This window comes from Euprymna scolopes, chromosome 36 (assembly GCF_053919585.1).
Source record: "Euprymna scolopes isolate OS-2025 chromosome 36, ASM5391958v1, whole genome shotgun sequence".
Lineage (NCBI taxonomy): Eukaryota > Metazoa > Mollusca > Cephalopoda > Sepiida > Sepiolidae > Euprymna > Euprymna scolopes.
This window is the reverse complement of record NC_136517.1, coordinates 435,756-457,119: the sequence shown is the minus strand read 5'-3', so window position 1 is coordinate 457,119 and position 21,364 is coordinate 435,756. Positions and strand designations below refer to the sequence as shown.

Genomic DNA, 21,364 nt, shown 5'->3' with positions numbered 1-21,364 from the left:
TTTGACATTTCAGGTTCACCACTGCTGGAGTCTAAAATACAACCTGATACAGCCTATCAAAAACAACAAGTAATTCTTTTTTGTTTATTTTATATCTGTTAATATTTAATTTTTAATAAGGATATAAATCTGATATTTTCTGTTTCAACAAGAACTCTTACCTCTTGTAGGTAAGGTTTTCATATTACTAAAATGATTTGATTCTTGTTTTCTAAATTCTTAATGCGAAAACCTTCACTAATGCATTTTTGATATTCTCCAGTTTTTGTAAACAATGAGAAAAACTAGATATCAACTATTTCACTGATCAAACGTGACAATCTCACCAATAAAAAAAGAAAAAGATTGTAATTAATAATCTTTGAAATACATCTTGAAATACATCTTGAATAATGATGCATATCATATGTCATAAATCTAAAATATAATTTATATTAAATACTTTTTATTTCAAAATTTGTTGTACAAGATGTTTCAAGAAAACCTCAAAATAGAATTGTTTATTCTCTGTAGAATCAATATTATGACGCAAATTCTGTTTTGTATATGAATGCCAGCACATCAACATATATAACTGAGTTGTAGCAGAAAATGATAATGGATGATGACATCCATCATTTTGAGTTTGGCTCAGTTTGAAACTCCTGTGGTTCAAATTAATTGTGTTCTTTTTGACAGAAAAGAAACATTAAAACAAATTACTTTTATTTGACCTAAACAAAAAAAAAAAAAAAAAATCAAGATTTTGATCCCAGAACTTTAATGTTGTAAATGAGTCCTGTGTGTGCAAAACCATACCTAATTTTAGATATTTAAACTTTTTTTCTTGTGGAGATTTATCAGTTCCCTAAGATCTACTAAGTAACATCAACAAAAATAACTAATTTAAACAAAGAATATTAAAACATTGTCCTATGCTACTGTGTTATGTTAATTCTCCTTTCAATCCAGGCAATGCCAGATAAGCTTCCTAATAAAAATATACATTGGTATAAAACACGAGTTTCAATTTCCATTATGAGATATTGAACAATTTAATAAAACTTATTTTTAATAATTATCACTGATTTTAAAGGAATTATTTAAATGCTCTTGTTTCTTGTATGGTTTTAAATGACCATTTATTTTTGTCATCGTTATTTTTGTACTTTTGTAATTTAATTTCTAGAAAATAGAATAAAACTGTAACTTTTGTAAATGCTGAGAATATGGCAGTCTATTCTAAAACTTTTGACTTGCTCGCCAGGAACACACTTGTTCACCAGACAGTAAATCTTTCTCCAATCACAAAAGATCTCATCAGAAAGAAACTGTGCTAATTTGGCCATGACCGGGATACCTTGACACAACCCAATAACTCCGAAGCCTCTGACCACTTATTGAAAAAGACAAGACAATCAACTGCACAGGTAAAAGCTGACCACAAAATTGTACCATGTCCCAACATCTCCGGTCTTGGGAGTCCAGAGTGACTTGTAATTGAGGACAAAGAAACCTAGAATCACCATGCTTGATTATCTGCCCGGGGTGATTGCAGTGACAAGAACTTGCCAGTTAGTTGCTGTTTTTAAATAGTAACTTTAAAAAAATGTTTTAAATTTTTCAGTATTATTAATGTCTACTATTGAGAATTGTTGGGGGGGGGGGGTCTTTCTCTAAATATTTACATAGTCTGGAAAATTGACAAATTTTAAAAACAAACCTTGATTCTTGAAAAAAAAAAGAAAAAGAAAAAAAAAAAGACATTTTAACATTGTTTAAAGTGCTGCAAAAATTGCAATTTAAATGCACTGTTTGAGTTAAATCTGCCAATTCCTGAAAAACTTTAAAAGAATGTGACTTCAAGACATTGCTCAATATTTATTAATGTTTATTATGGTTTCATATTTATCTTGATTTTGGTTAACATATCTTAGCTGTTTGTTGGCAACTGAATGTGTAAATGATCTTTTTAATTTGTTAATGTCTTCCATTGTTTCAATTTTTTTTTCTTTTTTTTCAGGAAACTCTCATAGTTTGGTCTGAGGCCGAAAATTATGATCTAGCATTGAGTTTTCAAGAGAAGGCTGGTTGTGATGAAATCTGGGAGAAAATTTGCCAGGTAATTATATCCTATTTCTTTGAATTGTCAAATTAGCAATTTTTCTTAAACTGAAATCTATGGAAATGTGATAAATTTATTAATTCATTTTCAAAATAAGTTTCCAAATATTTTCAGTTATTTAAATATGATGATGATGGCTTTGATTATTTAACAAATTATTTTTTCCAAGAATTTTACAGGTGTGTAATTGACAGTGGATATCCTTGAGTACTACCAAATCAATTCAAATCCTATCAGATTTATTGTAGTCATTTACACAATACTAATGCTACCTCCAAAGTGACACTCACCCTATGCGGGTTGGCAGGTTGAAACAACTTCCTCCAAAGAAGGAAGCTTCATGGGAATATCTAATTCATAAGCGGTTCCCAATTGCTTTTGTGTGTGTGTGTGTGTGTGTATATAATGTAATCACTGTCACAAGACAGAGCAGACTTCAGGTTTTACATCAGTTTTCCTTCTCTTAAAGGCATGTCTTAATGAAAACTGGGAGTGCATTTCTCCCAATGAATTAAATGCAACTCCAGATACCAACCTGGAAATTTCTATGACACTGGCGTGGTACATACTGCACCTAGCCTTCCTAAGTGGTTAGCCATTTGTTACTGAGCAGGCTCATCATTGCTTAACTTCAGTGATCTAGCAAGAACCAGTGTGTCAACATGATTATTCTGTAGCAGTTGTACCAAAAAGTTTAATTGGTTCTGCACAAAGCCTTCATCACTATAAACAAATCATTTGTGTGGATTTCAGAGCAACATAGTTGTTATGGCAGAACTCCTACAAATCAATGGGAAGGTCAATCATACATCTATATATATTTTGTTTTTCATGTGTCCACCTAAAATGCTTTGAGGAGATATACTTTATGTATTGATTTTCAGCATTTACTTTAATGGTTCTCATTACATGAGTAGAACTATGTATTAATTTATAAAAATATATGGCATACCAAAATGTAGAAATAATCTAAGCTGAATGTTACTGATGTCTGCATATCATTTTGTTAAATAGAAAGTAAGCATAAGAAGTAAAGCATTAGTCTTTCTCTCCAATGAAAGATATACATCTACAATCTCTCCAACTAAGGTTAAGGACAATTTAAGTACAATTTAAGTACAATTTTATACACTGTATTTATGATGTGACCTTAAAGGACAAAAAAAACCCCCCAAAAAACAAGGAGGTATACTTAACAAGTTGATTTATTTACAAAAAATACAAAAGTAATATGTTGTCAGAGAAACTGCTTTTATATTGATTAAAGCAAGTTTCTCTGTTACTACTTTTATAACTATTCATAGTGTTGGGAAGAGTTTATGTAGTGACTGACACAATAAGGTAGATCAGGATTTCCCAAACTTCAGGACACCATGGAGCCCCTGAGCAGAGCAAAAGTTTTTCACGGAGCACTAGCAAGACAATTTCTAAAATAAATATAAAAAACATTAATTGCAAATTTTGACTTAGATTTCTTACTATGTTTTCGTGTTTACAACCTTTTTTTTTTTTTTTTTTTCTTTTTCATGAACCATTCTGAAACCCTTTACACTTGTAGTTATGTATCGTATCTATTTCCAGAAAAAAAAAAATCAATAATTGTCTGCAGTTATTTAATTTTTGCATATAAAGCATTTGGTCCTCTTTAAGAAAGGGTTTCCGAAATCTCTTAGCTTTACTCATGGAGCCCTGGGTCTCTGTGAAACCCACTTTGGGAAACGCTGGGGTAGATCACCATACCTTATATGATAGGTATTCTTTCTGAGGAAGACTTCATCTGTCTTGAAAACAAGCAAATCAACCAAAATTTTTTTTTCACCTAAGAAAAAATTTACTGGATAATTTTGCAGATTCCTTTCTAAAATAATTTCTTCTAAATTTCAGGTACAAGGCAAAGATCCCTCAGTTGACATAACCCAAGATGTTGTGGAAGAATCCGAAGATGAGCGTTTTGAGGATATGCCTGATGCAGCTCCTCCAATTGAACTGCCTCCATGTGATTTAAGCAAACTGGAGGAGATCTCAGAACTGTTCAACAGCGTGCTTCCGTCGCCCATCCGACGAGAGAAACTCTCCGTTGCAATAGAAACAGAAAATTATATTAAGAAACTCATAGACTTATTTCATATGTGTGAGGATCTTGATAATATAAATGGATTACATCATCTCTATGACATTTTTAAAAGCATATTTTTGCTAAATAAAAATTCGCTCTTTGAGATCATGTTTGGTGATGATGTTATATTTGATGTTGTTGGGATTTTAGAATACGATTCCTCATTACCTCAACCAGCCAAACACCGCGAATACTTACAAAACACATCACGATTTAAAGAAGTTATACCCATCACAAATACAGAATTGCGGAACAAAATTCACCAAACTTACAGAGTACAGTATATCCAGGATGTGATATTACCTACACCTTCAGTGTTTGAAGAAAACATGCTCTCAACATTAAGTTCATTCATATTTTTCAACAAAGTAGAAATTGTCACAATGATACAGGTAAGTTTGGTTTTTATTTATCTTGCTAGCAAAGTTTCTCCTCTCAGGCAGTGTTTTTCAAAATACACGTTGATCAGTAAAATAAGAGTTCTTTGAATTTGGTGGGGATTTATTTTTTTGCTTTCCTTGAAACTGTAAAATTTGATTTTAAGAGTGGGCAAATTATACATGATTTAGTACCATGTATGCAAATGTCTTGTCTTTCTTGTGGTGACAGAACATGTTATTTCATGACAGGTGAACAACTTTTGGTTTTCTGATGTTTTTAATGATATTTGGTATACATTCTTTTTATAATGGTGACTGATTACATAACCATTTTCAGATTGTATGAGATTCTGCATGATTATCAATTATACAACTTGTCTTGGGCTGGTGAAATAAGATCTCTTTAAACATATTTTACATATATTATACAAAATTAGCTTTATATAAAAGATTTTATTTTTTATTTTAAAAAACATATACACTGAGTATGACTAAATAAAATAAATATTTTTTTATTATAATTACAATCAAATTCCGAAGCGTTTATACATTCTTTTATAAAGCCCATAATTTACACATGATGCTTAAGTTACAATTTTTATATCTATTATATAAAAGCGAAAATGTGTTTGTGCAGTTTTTTCGTATGTCTGGCAACGGCTTGGGGGGGGGGGTAGCTCGGGGTGGTCACTCATTCTTAGAACTTTTTATATACTGTCTAGATTATAATATGTCCAATTTACGAAAGGTCGTAAATATATTTTGAGCGACTTTTACACGCTAAAAATTCCCACTATTCTGCCTTCATTCCTGTTTGTTCCTGGTTTTCATATAAAAAAGCGAAACTAATGACGGGGACGCCAGTAATTAGCTTTGATCACTGTGTGGAAAAAAAAAAAACCCTCATATCAGACGATTGCTATTTATTTGGACACCCTACCCTATGTATGGGAGCTGGTTTTCCTCTAACATCTTGGGGAAGCAAAACCAAAAAAATATTAAAAAAAATGGTCTCTCAGCCAAAGTCAAGTGCAGGATTTCATTCCCCTATAGCGTGATGTTTGACCTCATTAAATTTACGCACATGTCACTTAACTTTTTAATTGTTAAATTAGAACGTTTTTCAGTTCCCTTTCCTGCCATGGCCGAACGGTGAAATGCCAGGGTTTTTCATGCCTTCTTTTCCACATTTGCGTCAACAGTTCGGGTTCAAGCCTACCTGCCTACCACAACTTTTTATTTTTCTTCCTTCAACACACATCTATGAACACTCGGGCACCCTCGCTAGTCTATAATGTAAATCTCACCTGTCTCTTTAAATGTATGTATGTTTGTATGTATGTCTGCCTAAAACTTTCTACAAAGGCGACGGATTTTTACGAGATTGGTATCGTTTTGAAGCTTGACCCTTTGGATGACAAATATTGAAAAGCTGGCTAAAAATATTAATTCCTTCACCCTCGACTGGGCATTTTTCTACAGGGGGGGGGTCGCCGATATTTTCGAAAGTCATCCCCTATTTTCGCTTGATTAGCCTTAATTAAAGATGGACACAACGGCAAAGACGTCACGTTTCTTTCTTTTTTTTTTTCACATTCTTTTCCTCCTTCGCAGTATGGGTTAGAACCTGCTTGCCTATTACCACTTTTTTTTTTTTTTTTTTTTTCTTTTTTTTCTTTTCACCTCCAAACCCACCCAGGCTAGTTAACTAATAAAGAACAAAATGTAGATAATTTTGATTTGTAATTATTTAAAATATATTCCAAAGACAATAGCTATGAAACATCTGCAGATACTATGTCAAACAATTTTTAAAATTTGCAGGATATTTTATGGTATCCTTGGTTAGAACAGACCAAAAATGATTTTCAATGTTTTCTTAGAAATGTGTGTAAACTGGGTAGAAGTTTGATAAAAAATCTTTCTTGTCCCCATTTTTCATCTTTCTCCTAATTGTAACTTGATTATAATTGGAATTATTTTGCTTATGGTAGCATGTAATAAATGTGAACAGTATTGATTAGAAAGATGATACATCCAATTGGAAAAACTTTCACATAAAAGTAACCCTTTTTTTCTGTAAGATAGAACCATTTTTATATGTATAGATACATTCCGCATATTGGCAGTCTAATTAAAACACAAAAACAAAACTTTTTCTTAAAAATAAATCCCGTGTCACTGAAAATAGTGATCTAATTTGAAATTGTCTAAGAGAAACAAAGAAAAAACTTATGGGTACAAGGAAAAGAATTGTTTATACATATAATAAAATAAAGTAGACTTTCTCTTGCATTTACAAGAAACCCTCTCTACCACCCATAGCAATGGCCAACGACTCTTTATCTGAGAGTCCATCTTTCAAACTCCTTGGCCTAACGTTCACAGGAAACATGAGTTGGAACAATTACATTGAAGGCATTGCCAGGGCCGCTGCAAGAAAGGTAGGCTCTCTCTACCGTGCTAGAAAACTACTAACACCCGAAAGTATCCTGTACCTCTATAAGGCCACCATTCGCCCATGTATGGAGTATTGCTGCCACATCTGGGCTGGTGCATCTGCTACTAGTCTCTCGCTCCTTGACAAGGTTCAAAAGAGAGTCGCAAACCTGATAGGCCCTGAACTGGCATCTAAGCTTCAGCCTCTGTCCCATCGACGAAATGTTGCATCCCTCTGCCTTTTCTACAAGTATTTTAGTGGTGAATGCTCTGACGAACTGCAATCACTTGTGCCCCCACGACGCGAGCACCCTCGACAAACCCGACAGGCTACTAGATCCCACCCCCACACTGTAGAGGTCCCTAGATGTAAAAGATCTTTTTACTCCAATAGTTTCTTCCCCAGAACCGCAAGACTCTGGAATTCCATTCCAGGTCCCTGCTTCCCCAACAGTACTGACGTGCAGAAGTTCAAGTGTAACGTGAACCGACACCTTGCTGCCCAAATCCCTACATAGTACCCCAGTAGTTGTTGCCCCTGATAGTAGCCCCCTACACCAAAGTGGCAATTTGCCTTGTTTGGGGTGAAAATGTAATAAAAAAAAAAAAAAATAAAAAATAAATAAGGTTTATAGGAAAATGGCCACACACTTCCTAAGCAAATCCTTCACACTTGCTCATCACTTCTAGAAATTCTTACAGCTTGTTTGAATAAACTATGGGCATATTTCATCTCCATTTAAAAATGACATTTATTTCAAACAAACTACTTCTATAAAATGCATAGTACCACAAAAAAGTAATTCTCTATCAATTCAGTTCTTTCATTCCCCTTCCATCACAAAGTTCTATCCTTAACAGGTATAATTATTTTAAGCATTTCATTTCTTTAATCCTGATTCCAATATACAACATTATATTTGAAAACCTAACTGCTTCCTCACTCTCACTTTAATTTAAAATGGATTCCTACTTGTATTCAAAGAATAAGTGGATATCTGGATGTTGCTTCTCTGGAATGACTATTAATCATAATTTTAATCACTTCTATAAATAAAACATCTCAAATCATATTCATAATTGTTTCTTGACTGACAATTAGTGTAATTAAATCGTCTTTAAACATTTTCTGTCTTATGTACAGGGTGTCCAAAAAGTCACTGAAGGGTCTTGAACTTAGATTCTTTATTTTTGATTATATCTTTCTGTAATTTTAACACAATCTGACTAAGACATTGGGAAATTAAAAAAAAAAAAAAAAAATGCAAAATTTTAACAATCTTTATGAAAAATGTTTTTTAAATCTTGCCCATTTTCAACTTTGCATATTTGTGCTCTTTCCAAAACATGCATGACAGATTGAAGAATCTCTGGATTGCGATTTAACTCCCTTATTTTGTTCCCTATGTTTCCTTCAATTCTTGCAGGGTTTGGGGTTTGTTAACATGGACTCTTTCTTTAAAATATCTCCAAGAAAAAGTCGAGGCTAGTGAAGTCTTGGGAATGTAGTGGTCATTTGAAATGATCAAAGATTCAGTGAGTTTTTGGACATTCTGTATTATAAATTACATGTCATTTATAAATCAAATATTTCCTTAATTGCACAAATTTAAATATACTTTCCTATTAGAAGATCTCTTAATTTTTATTGCCGTACTATTAAATTAAAATCAGGAGAAAAAAGGTACTTGTGCAGAATTTGAACCAAACATAACTAACCGTCCATTCGGCTTTGCTCGGAACATAATGTCGTGCTCAGGTTTGACTGTAATCTGACATAAGACTCCACACAGCCAATCAATGTACGGCAAAGGAGCAGACGATCTTTGGGGAAACTATTGAGAAAATTTTTTTTAATAAACTAAGCGAACCACGCATCCATAAACAGCTGTTTCTAACAACTTTATACAAGATGTTGATCTCCACCTTGGATTAACAGTTGCTTATGGCGAAAAGTGCATCATCGACAAACTGTTAAGAATGTATGTGGCTGGAGACGTACCAGGACGAAATGCCAGCAATGGACATAAGGACTTGTTAAAAAAAAAAAAATCTGTTTTCTTAAAACGAATAAAACAGACATTATGGTAGCTTGTTGTTTATTTTCATATTTTTTTTTTTTTTCTGGTAATTTTATTATATTTAAATGTTTTCTTCAGTATTTTCCTTGAGTACCGTTATGCTTTGATAATTTGTGACATTCAGTGAAAACCAGCAGTTGACGTCATGTCCTGAGCAAAGCTGAGTGGCCAGTTAGTTACATCTAGTTCAAATTCTGCACAAGTACCGAAAAATATCTTTGTGAAAAAATATTTGATTTGTTCTTTTTGTTCTTATTAGACATGATTATAAATAGAATCGCTCAAATCTTTGTGGTTATAACCTAATAATTTTTTTTTTCCTTACCAAAAAAACATAAATTTTATTTAATATTTTACTTTATTACAATGTTAACTATTATGACCTTCGGAGTAAGCTTCCTCAATAACATTTGCTTAACTTTTTAAAACAAAAATATATTTAGGACAGAAAAACTAAAAACAGAGTGGTCCCAATGCAACTGTTTCACATAATGGATCATCAGTATTAAGGGAGCCATCGGATGAAATGGGTTCTGCTAATGCATTTATAAAAAGAAAAGGTTACATTTTGTTTTATATTCAAATTTTATCAAAATAGCCCTTTTTGTACAGTAAACTAGTTCAGTTTGTGATACAGAGTTAAATATCAATCAATTTGTTGTATAGAAAATATTGTTGTTCCCATTTACTAACCTCCTCAGAGTACAGTTAGATACAAGATTTTTTTTTTTTTTGAATGTAGAGAAAATAGTTTTGGATTGTGACAAAATTAAAAAAAATTACCTCAGTTTAGAAGAATTTCTTATTCAAATGTTGTCAGAATAGATACTATACTTTGAATTATTTATTTGCAAAACATAAATAATCAAATACTTTGGGTCAATGCAGTTTTTTTTTATATATATATTTCATGGCTTGTTGGGATTAAGAATTTTGGCAAATATCTTTAAATCCATAATCAAATTTCATATAATCTTTTAGACTGAAAATTGTGGCTTTTTAAAAAATATCATAGAAAATGTTTCAAATACTTTGAACCAATAGGTCCAAATTATGGGAATCGGAGGTTGTTTGAGTGATGGGTTTAGATTACCTGAATAGAGAACCGGCAGCATTAGTGGTCATGCCTGGTATACATAAATAGTAATTTACTATTTATTGTACGAATGCTGCTACTGTTGATTCTTTATTCGATCCCTCATTTCAAGCAACATCTGATTCCCATCATTCAGGTAATCTGGGTCTGTCAGTCAGACTGAAGTGTCTGAAATATTTCTTGTGTTATTTAGAATTAAAAAAAAAAAATAAATAAAACTTACTTGGTCACAATTTTCAATCATTAAGATTGTGAAATCTGATTGATAAAATTTATCTCCTATGCGAGAAGTGGTGGTGAGGGTAAAAATTTAGTGCACTAGATGAAGTGTAGTCTGACAAAAAGTACTTGGGCAGCCCTATTGGCATTCTCTTGGTTGATTAGCTTAAATCATACTTCAGAAAGACGGTCAAATCTTAGGACAGGAAAGACCTCTTAGGAATGAACAGTACCATACCATTTTAAATAGTAACCCCCTCCTCCCTCTCCAAATCTTGAATGGAAAAACAAAAACAAGAAAAAAAAAAAACAAACAACTTTGTTTACTAATAAGAATTGTATTTACACAAAAAGATTTAAAAAAAAAAAATAAAACTTGATATTTATTTTAAGGCAAAAACACAATTATTTTTTAATAAATTGTATTTTGTTTATTTTTTCATTAATATTGAACAAAGTTCAGTTTCAGTATAAATCAAATCTTTTTAAGCTAGTAATTATTGACGGTCTAACATTTTGGGAATCAAATTATTTACTATTAAAAAATTGTCATACCAAAAAGTAAAAAAACACTTGTTTTTTCTTTAACAACGTTTTAGTTTGACTAGTAATTTCTTTTTAATATTACTTCTATGTCTGAAAAAAAAAAATGTTTCCAATTAAAATTCTAATTTTGTTATGCAGATTTATTATTAAAGCAGACTAGTTAAAATTTCAGGAAAACGGTGATCACGTTTCATTTGTTTTTAAGTATTAGTTGAATATCTTTGTAAAAAGTAAACAAACTTTTCTTTTTTCAGACTTAGGGATATAAAAAAAAATCCAGTTTATTTTACTAAATATCTTTTTAGGTTCATATTCAAATTTCATATCTTTAGAAATGAAAGTTGTAACAATCCATTTTATTGATTGATTTATTATTTTTTGTTTCAAATAATACTCCAGGAATTATTTCGGATACTTTTAGCTAACATGTAAGATTGCTTGAATATCATGATTGGAATCCTAGATTGCTGGAATGACTAGCCTAGATTACCTGAATAAAAAATTAGCAGCAACAGTAGTCATGCTTTGGAGTAAAAGCCAGTCAACAAAAACGGTCCTCTCGTGACGACAACCGGTTCTACGCATGTGTCAGATGACGTCATGACCTGATTTACTTTAAATACTTGAAGAACTGACTAAATTTCATGTACGTCGCGTTACCTCAGTTGGTTAGTGCGTTGGTTCGTTATCTAAACGTTTTGGGTTCGAATCGTGGTGTGTGTGTCCCGGGATTTTTTAAATTTAAATATTGAACCAGTGTTATTTAAGCCATTTTTCATGTAACGTTTGTTTTTTTTTTTTGTTTTTTTGTTTTTTTTAATACTTACTTCACTTATCCACCCCCGACCACATACCCAAACACCCGGGTACTTACCGATTTTTTAAATTTTAATATCGAAACAGGCTTATTTAAGCCATTTTTCACGTGTTCGTTTTTCTGTTTTCATCGTTCGTTTACCTTACATTAGTTCTTTTTTTTTTTTTTTTTCAATGTTTTGGAACCCCCCCCCCCGTTTTACCATTCGTTTTTTTTTTTTTTCTTTTTTTAGTTCGCTTATAACAAACAAACCTGATCATTGACCTCATTTGCTGAATAGCTATTGCTTACGTCGTCGTCGTTGTAACGCTCTATGACTTCCGTGCACGCACCTATCAATTTGGTTCTTACTTATATAAATTCAAACATCTTTCAGTAACTAATTCTGGCTGGCCGATTTTATTTTCAAACTTCGCCTCAGGGCTTTGGGTTCGATCCTACCAACTTTACCCTTTACGTTTCTTTTTTATTTAACAGCACACACACACCTCCAAGCACCTGGGCAACGCCGGGTAAGCCAAAACGGCTGCATGCATTTTTGTATGTCCAAGAAAGGCTTTTTTCGGAGGGGCTCTTGACAAGGTTACATTTATTTAGAAGTTTTCTTATACTTCCTAGTTTATAATATCTCAGATTCAAAAACAGACGTCATCTCTGTATTTATTTTGATAGACTTTTAAAAAAAATCCCTATATTCCGTCCTTTCACGGGTTCGTTCGTATAAATAAAGCGAAACTGATCGAAGCAAAGTCGATTCGACGGCTTTCCCGCCGGGACGTCCAAAAAAGCAGTTAGCTTTGATTAATATGGGTAAAACCCTTAATATCAAACAATTGTTATCCATTTGGACACTGCCAGAGTTCCACCTTTTACTTGGGAGCTTGTTTTCCCCAACATTGTGGGGAAACAAATAAATAAAACGGCAAAAAGTGGAAAGCTTAACTGGCCAACGTTCATTTCTGCATCTGTGTGATTTTTAACTTAGTTGTGCAAATCAACTTTTTGATTGACATCGCTAAATTTGAACGCTTTTCATTTACGTTCGCATCACAGCGAAGCGGTAAGATGTCAGGTTTTCTTTCATTTTTTTCCGCCTTGACGTCACGGGTTCAAGCCTGCCTGCCTACTAAGATTTTTTTCACACACCTCCAAACACCCCCGCTAGTCTATTATATAAATCTCACCTGTCTGTTAGTGTGTATGTTTGTATGTCTCACTAAAACATTCGACACACGCAACTAAAACTGATGAAATTGGGATCGTTTGAAAGCTCTTTGCCAACATATATCCAAATATTGACTAAAAACATTAATTGCTTCATCCTAACCATGCCCATTTTTCACAGGCACAGGTCGCTTTTTTCGTCGACATTTTCACAAGTCATCGTCTACTTTCGATTGACTACACTTAATTCCAACGATCGCAACTTCTTGTTTCGCGATGGACGCATTAGCTAAGATGTTACGTTTCTTTTTCATCTTTTTTTCCTCCTTCGCGTTACGGGGTCGAGCCTGCCTACTTACTACCACTTTTTTAACACCTATCTCCACCCGGTGTGTCTACTGTTGTTTTCATTCCCTCCATGCTATTTCTACTTTTTTCTTCAACACCTCTCTCCACCTGGGCTTCCTACTGTTGTTTTGGGGGTTCCTTACTACACATGCGGGCAACGCCGGATACCTCTGCTAGTCTATGATATAAATCGCACCTGTCTGTTTAAATGTTTGTATGTATGCCTTCCTAAAACTTTCGACAGAGGCGACGGATTCTCACGAGATCAGTATTGTTTTGAAGCTCGACCCTTTGGACGACAAATATCGAAAAATTGATCTAAAACATTAATTCCTTCACCCTCAACTAGGCACTTTTCTACAGGGAGAAGTTGCTTTTTACGTTGATATTTTCAAAGTCATCCTCTCTTTTTGATTGACTAGTCTTGATTTAAACATTTGTCACTTCTGGGTTAGCGATCGACAGAATAGCAAAAACGTCACATTTTTTTTTTTTTTTTCACATTATTTTCCTCCTTCGAGGTACGGGTTCGAGCCTGGCTGCCTACTACTACCTTTTATTTATTTATTTTAATTTTTTTTTTTTTTTTTTTTAAACACATGCCTCCAAACACCCTGGCAACGCCAGGCTAGTCTATTATATAAAGGCAAAATGGGCGTGCGTAGATTATAATATCCAAGATTTTAAAACGGACGTTGTCTCTATCTTTTATTTAAAATTGAGTTTTTAAAAAATACCTGGTTTCCAGTGTTTGTTGGCCTTTTTTGTGAAACTAAATCGAAGCAAAGACGACCGCTTCTCTGCCTTCATATGTGAAGATATAAATGTTTACGATTCAGTTAGGATTTTAAAGTTTTACACCCTCAGTTCCATTGGAGGGGGGTGGGAGATGCTGTAAGTATAAATCATCATGGGTTGGTTGGGCCTCCTCTTTCCCACAAGTTCACTATGTTCCGAGCACTGGCTGTCCTAGCACAACGATTAAAGGCTGCTTTATGTGTGCAAGCCATTCAGTTTCAATGATGAACTCTGTAAAGATGAGGGACCAGAATCTGTGCTTCCCTGCCCTGAGTTAGGTTTTGAGTTGGCCACCATGACGTTTCTTCTAGCCTGCTAGGTTGATGACTTCACAAGTAAAATCACCTGGGTGTCGTTGAAGGGCATGACCAAACCAACAAAGGTGTCGGGCTTGGAAAGAAAGTGGATCTTGCAATGAGTGTGAATTATACTGCTGGGGGTAAGCTATAGCCAGTGGATACAGAGGATGCTGTGTAGGCCATTTGCCCGCATAAGCCGCATCTCGCAGCCATAAAGGAGAATGGTGCGGATGTGGTCTTGCTAGATTTTGACTTCAGTGTTCAGTCTTATATCTTTTCGAGACCAGAACCATAAAGTCGACAGAAAGCAGTGCAAGCATTGCTGATGTGGTTGAGGATGTCTTCCTCCCCTTGGCCTGTTGTGGAACCAAGATATTTGAACTGATTGACCTCTTAAGAGTTTCTGTGTTGAGGACAACCGATTATTTTTTCATTTGGAAGAAGACCTGCTATCAGTAATTTTGTCTTATTGATATTTATCTTCATGCTGATCCTAAAATGCTCCTTCCCTAACCCATTAAATAATAAAAATGAAAATATAACATTTTTACAAATCTCACACTTTGGCCTAAAATTAATATTAATTCATTAAAAGGAAGGAGGACTGTCAGAAAATGACTAACACTTAAACTGGATTTTGAAAATTATTATTTATTATTACTTTCACCCTGATCCTTTCAGATGTTGGTCCCACTCCTATTTTATGTCTTGTTTACAACTATTCTCCTCCACCACCATCACAATTTTTAGGTAGTAATCCTCCTATTTAGAGATTATATATGGCCTTATAACCATGGTTGTATAGTCACATAGAATTTCTTTTTACTTCAGTTTCCTTAGAGTGCCTTACTGTACCCCTTTTCTTTATAGCAACATTATCTGCCTGTACCTTTCCAATTTATTTACAATAACATCCCTAACTATATCCCCTTACAGCAATACCTAACTTCCCCTCTCCTCTTTCCCACAGCAATGCCTGACTGTGTGCCTCTACCTCTGTTTACATTAACAGTACCCTCATTATTTGTTGTAGCATTTCTGATCCCCCCCCCCTCCTGCAGTAGGTCTCCTTTATCTACAGCAATATTTAGCATTTCCAACTGATTGATTACTTTTATGTGACTTAGCTGAATTTCCTCTGCATTTCATATTTCATTTAACTGGCAATTTCTCATTTATTTCTGATTAAAAATTTTATATTATTTTAGAAAAAATAAAATGCACTTTACAAAAATGTAATTCTTGTCTCATTTTAATCTTTTTCAGGGTAAATTAAACTCGCTATGAAAAAAAATTAAAAGTAGGATTTCGCAACAAACTAAAATTTCTTTCTTTGGCCCTCAATTTGATGTGACTTTTACAAAAGTAACATTCCCTATCAGTATTTAAAAAAATTTCGAAGCCATTCAGAAGATGAGCCTACGTCTTTGAAATTGTTTTTTCATTCTTTGATCTATTGAAATAAGACCAAGTAAAGTTGTGGTCACTTTTGAAATTTATAAACTATAATAGAAAGAAACATCCTCTGTATAATAGACATTAGACTTGCAATTAGTTGGATAATTTTTACTTTACAAAAAAAATTTTTAGGAGGAAAAAAAACAAAAAAAAAACACTGGCCTAAGTATTATCTAGCTCTGAAAACGTTAATAATCATTAATTCAGTTGGTCATAGCAGCTTTAAACATATTTTAAACAGATATATTCTCGCAATGTTTTATATAAATGTTGAGGAAATTTCACTTTTCCAAGTTAAAAACATGGTTATCATCTATATATATATATATATATATATATATATATATATATATATATATATATATATATATAAATATAAAAGCGAAAGTGTATGTTTGTGTGTCTGCTAAAACTTTTGACAGACAGAACAAAAATTCACAAACTCTGTATCATATTAAAGCTCCATCCTTCGCTCCAAAAATTGGCCAAAAACGTTCTTTTTTTTTTACCCTGAAATCGACAATTTTCGACAGGGGGAGGGGTCAACAAAAACGGTCCTCTCGTGATGACGACCGATTCTATGCATGCGTCAGATGAGGTCATGACCTGATTTACTTTAAATAGTTGAAAAACTGACTAAATTTCATGTACGTCGCGTTAGCTCAGTTGGTTAGCGCGTTGGTTCATTATCTAAATGTTTTGGGTTCGAATCGTGGTGTGAGATGTCTTTTTTTTTTTTTTTTCTATTTTTTTAAAATTTAAATATTGAACCAGTGTTATTTAAGCCATTTTTCATGTAACAATCGTTTTTCTATAGAGTGTGGTATCATCAGCATATATACCCATCTCAGAGGCAATTTTGTCGGGGAGGTCATTTATGAATATTAGGAACTAATAGAGGTCCAAGGATAGATCCCTGGGGCACTCCCGCATTTATATATTGTTTAGATGTACAATCATTGATGACAACCTGGATTTTTCTCTTATCTAAGAAGGATTTAATTATGTTAAGTATTCTACCAGTGATACTGTATGATCTAATTTTCCCGAGGAGACCCTCATGCCATCACTTGTCAAAAGCCTTAGATATATCTAGAGCTACCGCTCTACCCTCCCCTGCTTTGTCCAGTGAATGGTATATACGTTCAGAGATTAGTGAGGATGTCTGCTGTGGAACGGGCTTGTCTAAATCTATATTGTTGGTCAGTCAGAAGTTTAGCATCTGTAAGGTGATTAACTAGAGCATGGTTAATTATGGTCTCAAATATTTTGGCAAAAAGTGGGAGGAGGCTAATGGGGCTATAATTTGATGGGTCAGTTCTTTCGCCAGAATTCTTGAATACTTGTACCACAGAAGCAGTTTTCCAACAGCCCGGAAAGCAAGCTTCATTAAGGCATTTGTTGTAGAGTTTGGAGAGAACTGGAGCTATTATGTAAATAAAGAGTAATTAAGAGAATCGGTGAGAGGAATGGGTTGATGTAAATCAGATGAAAGCAGGATGAGAAAGAGGGAATCTATTAAGACATCATAATTGTCCAATATTTGAAAACTCTAAAAGGTATGTATGTATGTATATCTATATATGTATGTATGTATATATATATGTATGTATATCTATATATATATATATATATATATATATATATATATATAATGTGTGTATATATATGACAATCAAGAGGTACTAATAGATCCCCTCTTTTTCATCCTGTGTGTGTAATACACACACACACACACACACACACAAAAGCATTGTTAAAAACATATCTTTGGTTAAATTATACCTTATTTTGTCGTTTGTTTCACATAATCTTGTTATAAAAATCAAATAATCAATTTTTGTTGAATCAAGAAGAATGGAACATACAATAATTTTGTGATTTTAACAAAACAATCATTAGAAAAATTGAAAAAAAACAAAAACAAAGTATAATTAAGCTGAAAATTTATTTTTAACAATGTTTAAATGAAAAACTACTGTCTAAATACAAACATAAACATACTGACACAAAAGGGTTACAATTTCTTAGAAATATTTCCATGTTATTTTGTTGCCTGTAATCGTTTTTGTTAAACTTAAAGAATTTTATTTGTAGTTTGGGTTTTTTTTTTTTTGTTTTTGTTTTTACACAGTGATCACCACTTATCAAGGCCCGGAAGCCACTCAGGGATAAGGGTTATTGCAAGTACATTACGTTAGTGTGGATATTTGATGAAGTGTTTACTTAAGGGGGCGGTTCATTAGGAATTTGTTAACGTTGGACTTGAAGACATCCAAGTTGTAGTCCGGTGGGAAGCAGGCAGACGGAACAGAGTTCCACAGGCGTGCAGTTCTAAGAAAGAAGTTTTGTTCATGGAATCCGCGTTTTGATTTAGGCACAGATAAAGAGTGGGGGAAATTTTTCACAGTGGATTCAGCTAGACGGGTGTTTTTCATGAAAGATTGTCGAGGGGGGACCAGAGATTGGAGTTCAGACGAGCACCTGCCATGGAAATAACGATAAAACAAGGATAGGCTCGCAACGTCTCTTCTGTGGTAGAGAGGTCGCAGGGTAGAGAAAAGGGCATCCCCCACTAAGCCAGAAGTCTATTTTGTACTCTGTCAAGGCAGGATAGGCTGTTTTTAGCAGCTCCTGCCCAGATATGGCAACAGTATTCCATCCTTGGACGTACTTGGCTTTTATATAGATAGAGAATTGCATCAGTAGTGAGATATCTTCTGGAGCGGTAGAAGGATCCCACCATCTTTTCAGCGACCTTGGCAACAGACTTGATGTACATGTTTCATTTCAGATCAGGAGTAAAGGTCAAACCCAGAAGCTTGTCAAAATACTGGGCCTCACCCAGACGAGAGCCATCCATCACAATTGATGCCAGCTGGGGATCAGAGCGTTGATGATGTAAGGATAGGAGTTTGGTTTTGGATGCATTAAAGGTAACCAGCCACATCTTCCCCCACTGAACCACGCGCTCAAGATCAGAGGAGAGAGAATCGGAGAGAACTTTGTCATTTACAGCCTTTGATGTGTTGCCGTAGATGGTCGTGTCATCAGCATAGATGTCAACGAATGATTTAAGTATGTGTTTAGGGAGGTCATTGATGGAGATCAGGAAGAGAGTTGGGCCCAGGATGGACCCTTGAGGGACTCCAGCATTTATATTGCAGGCCTCCGATTTTTGTCCATCTACCACTACTCTTATGAGCCTATCGGAGAGAAATGATTTAATGATTGAGAAAACATTTCCAGTTATACCGTAGCTGGAAATCTTGTGAAGTAGACCCTTATTCCATACTTTGTCGAAGGCCTTTGATATGTCAAGAGCAATTGCTCTAGAAAGGAAGCCTTTGTCAAGAGATTCATTAATCCTGTGGGATATAACCGTCAGCACATCTGCGGTAGATCTTGCAGAGCGGAAACCATATTGTGTGTCACTAAGAAGGTTATTCCTGCTGAGGTGGTTGACTATTTCTCTATTTAATATGGATTCCAGCAACTTACTCATAACACACGGGAGATTTATAGGTCTGTACTGAGAGGGAGATGACTTATCACCTGAATTCTTAAATACAGGGCAAACTGATGAGGTCTTCCAGGGAGTCGGAAAGCACTTCTCCTTAAGGCAGCGCTTAAATAGTTTCGTAAGTATGGGAGCAAGTTCTGGTTGAAGCTTTTTTAACACTATAATTGGGATGCCATCAGGGCCAGTTGCTTTACTGGAATCTAGGTTCTTGATTAGCTTGGCGACCTCATGCACGGATATTTGTATGTTACCTAGCTTGTTCTGTGTTATAGGAGGAAATATGGGGAGTTGATGGCCTTCGTCGCATAGGGTAGAATTAGCTGCAAAGTTCTTGGCAAATAGTTTGGCCTTGTCTGACGCTGACGAGATAACCTCTGGTTCATTGATAATGGTTGGGATAGAACACACACTTCTGTTTAGGATCCTATTTGTTATTTGCCAAAACTGGTGGGATCCAAGCCGCTGATCAGCTACCTTGGATTTAACAGACTGGGCATATAGCTCTCTTGCATTTTTTATTACTCTTTTACAGTGGTTGCTGACAGTCCTGAAAGCAGCTTTAGTCTCAGTGCATCTATTACGTTGGTAGCTATGGAAAAAGTGATTTCTGTGCGCGATAGCAGCAGCACATTTTGGGGAGAACCATGGGTGGCTGTTAGGTTTTTGTTGGAATTTTTTAGATGGTATGAATTGGTCTATGCCTACAATTAACCATTCGGTCAGATCTGATACTATAGAGGACACTTCCTTTTTAAACATGGAGTGCAGAGGTAAATCACATATGAATGTACGGAAGCTATCCCAGTCAGCCATAGAGTATCGGTATACAGTACGGTGGAGGGGTACGTCTGGGGACTTCTTACATTTTGTTTTTATCTTAACTGATACGACGCAGTGGTCGGAGGATCCTAGAGGAGAATGAACGGAACATGAACATAGCTCAGGGGAAGTTGAGAGAAAAAGGTCTATCGGGCACACGGGTGGGTTCGCGAACAATCTGAGTGAGATCATAAGCAATGGCAATATCATGACAAAACCTCCCCTCATCATCTGCCTTATTTGAATGGGTCAGCCATTCCACGTTATGGACGTTGAAGTCACCACAGATGTGGATGTTAGCCGAGGGATGTGAAGACAGTATGTGGTCTATTTTCTCAGATATGCTCTTAAAGATAGTAACTCCGCCGTTGTGGGGCCTATAGAGGGCAAATATAAATGCAGTGGTGTTAGCAAGTGCAACCCTGAAGCACATATAGGGTAAATTAGGATCTTCTCTAGAGATATCTCTGCCACACGGGAAGCCATCCTTAATGTAGGCACATATTCCATGCCCATGGCGATCTTGGGTGTCAGATTTAGCTGTTAAATTAGAGTATCCGTTAATTATGAACTCATCTAGGGAAGTGGTCGGCCCTATTCCAGTTTCACTTAGAAATAATATGTCCGGTTTCGTCTCCTGTAATTGGGTTTCAACCTCTGGAAGGTTGGAACGTAGACCCCTGATGTTGGAGAAGGAGACCTGGTAGTAGGGGTCTACGTTGGAAGATGGAGTTCTAGGTTTAATTGAGTTTTTATTCTGGAGATATTTCATGTTGAGGTTTTGGGATTTGTGGAATAGGTCTGCATACTTGGTTAGAGCAGTACAGAGAGGGAAAGTAAGAGAGAAAAAGACAGGAAATTTTTTTTTTTTTTTTTGTAGCACACGAAAAGGTAAAACCGTAACAATTACCCACTAGTATGGCATCGAGAGGCCCCACCAGAGACTACTGCATGGTCCAGATCCACTCACCAAATGGCAATACAGCAGTCCCAGTACTTTGCACCTGCTGATAGAACAGCCTCCTTAGTGGTTAATCCAAGGTTCGGGTCCCTGACTATCAGGCGGATAACGTCAGCCCAGACAAAACGTTTACCTCCAGCACCCTTACTAGTGACATGGCCACAAGGACAGAGACAGAAAAATTTCCGACATCTCA

The 21,364-nt window shown here is 34.9% G+C and overlaps 1 protein-coding gene across 4 annotated transcripts in view; it reads left to right on the top strand.

The window, feature by feature from the left end:
• LOC145260273 (serine/threonine-protein phosphatase 4 regulatory subunit 3-like) overlaps window positions 1-21,364 on the top strand; it is a 100,836-nt gene that overhangs the window by 22,552 nt on the left and 56,920 nt on the right. For all 4 annotated transcript variants that reach the window (XM_080118108.1, XM_080118110.1, XM_080118107.1 and 1 more), the window contains 3 exons: window positions 14-69; window positions 2,003-2,101; window positions 3,989-4,612. In XM_080118108.1, coding sequence (XP_079974234.1) covers window positions 14-69; window positions 2,003-2,101; window positions 3,989-4,612 — 779 coding nt within the window. The remainder of the gene's footprint in view (window positions 1-13; window positions 70-2,002; window positions 2,102-3,988; window positions 4,613-21,364) is intronic.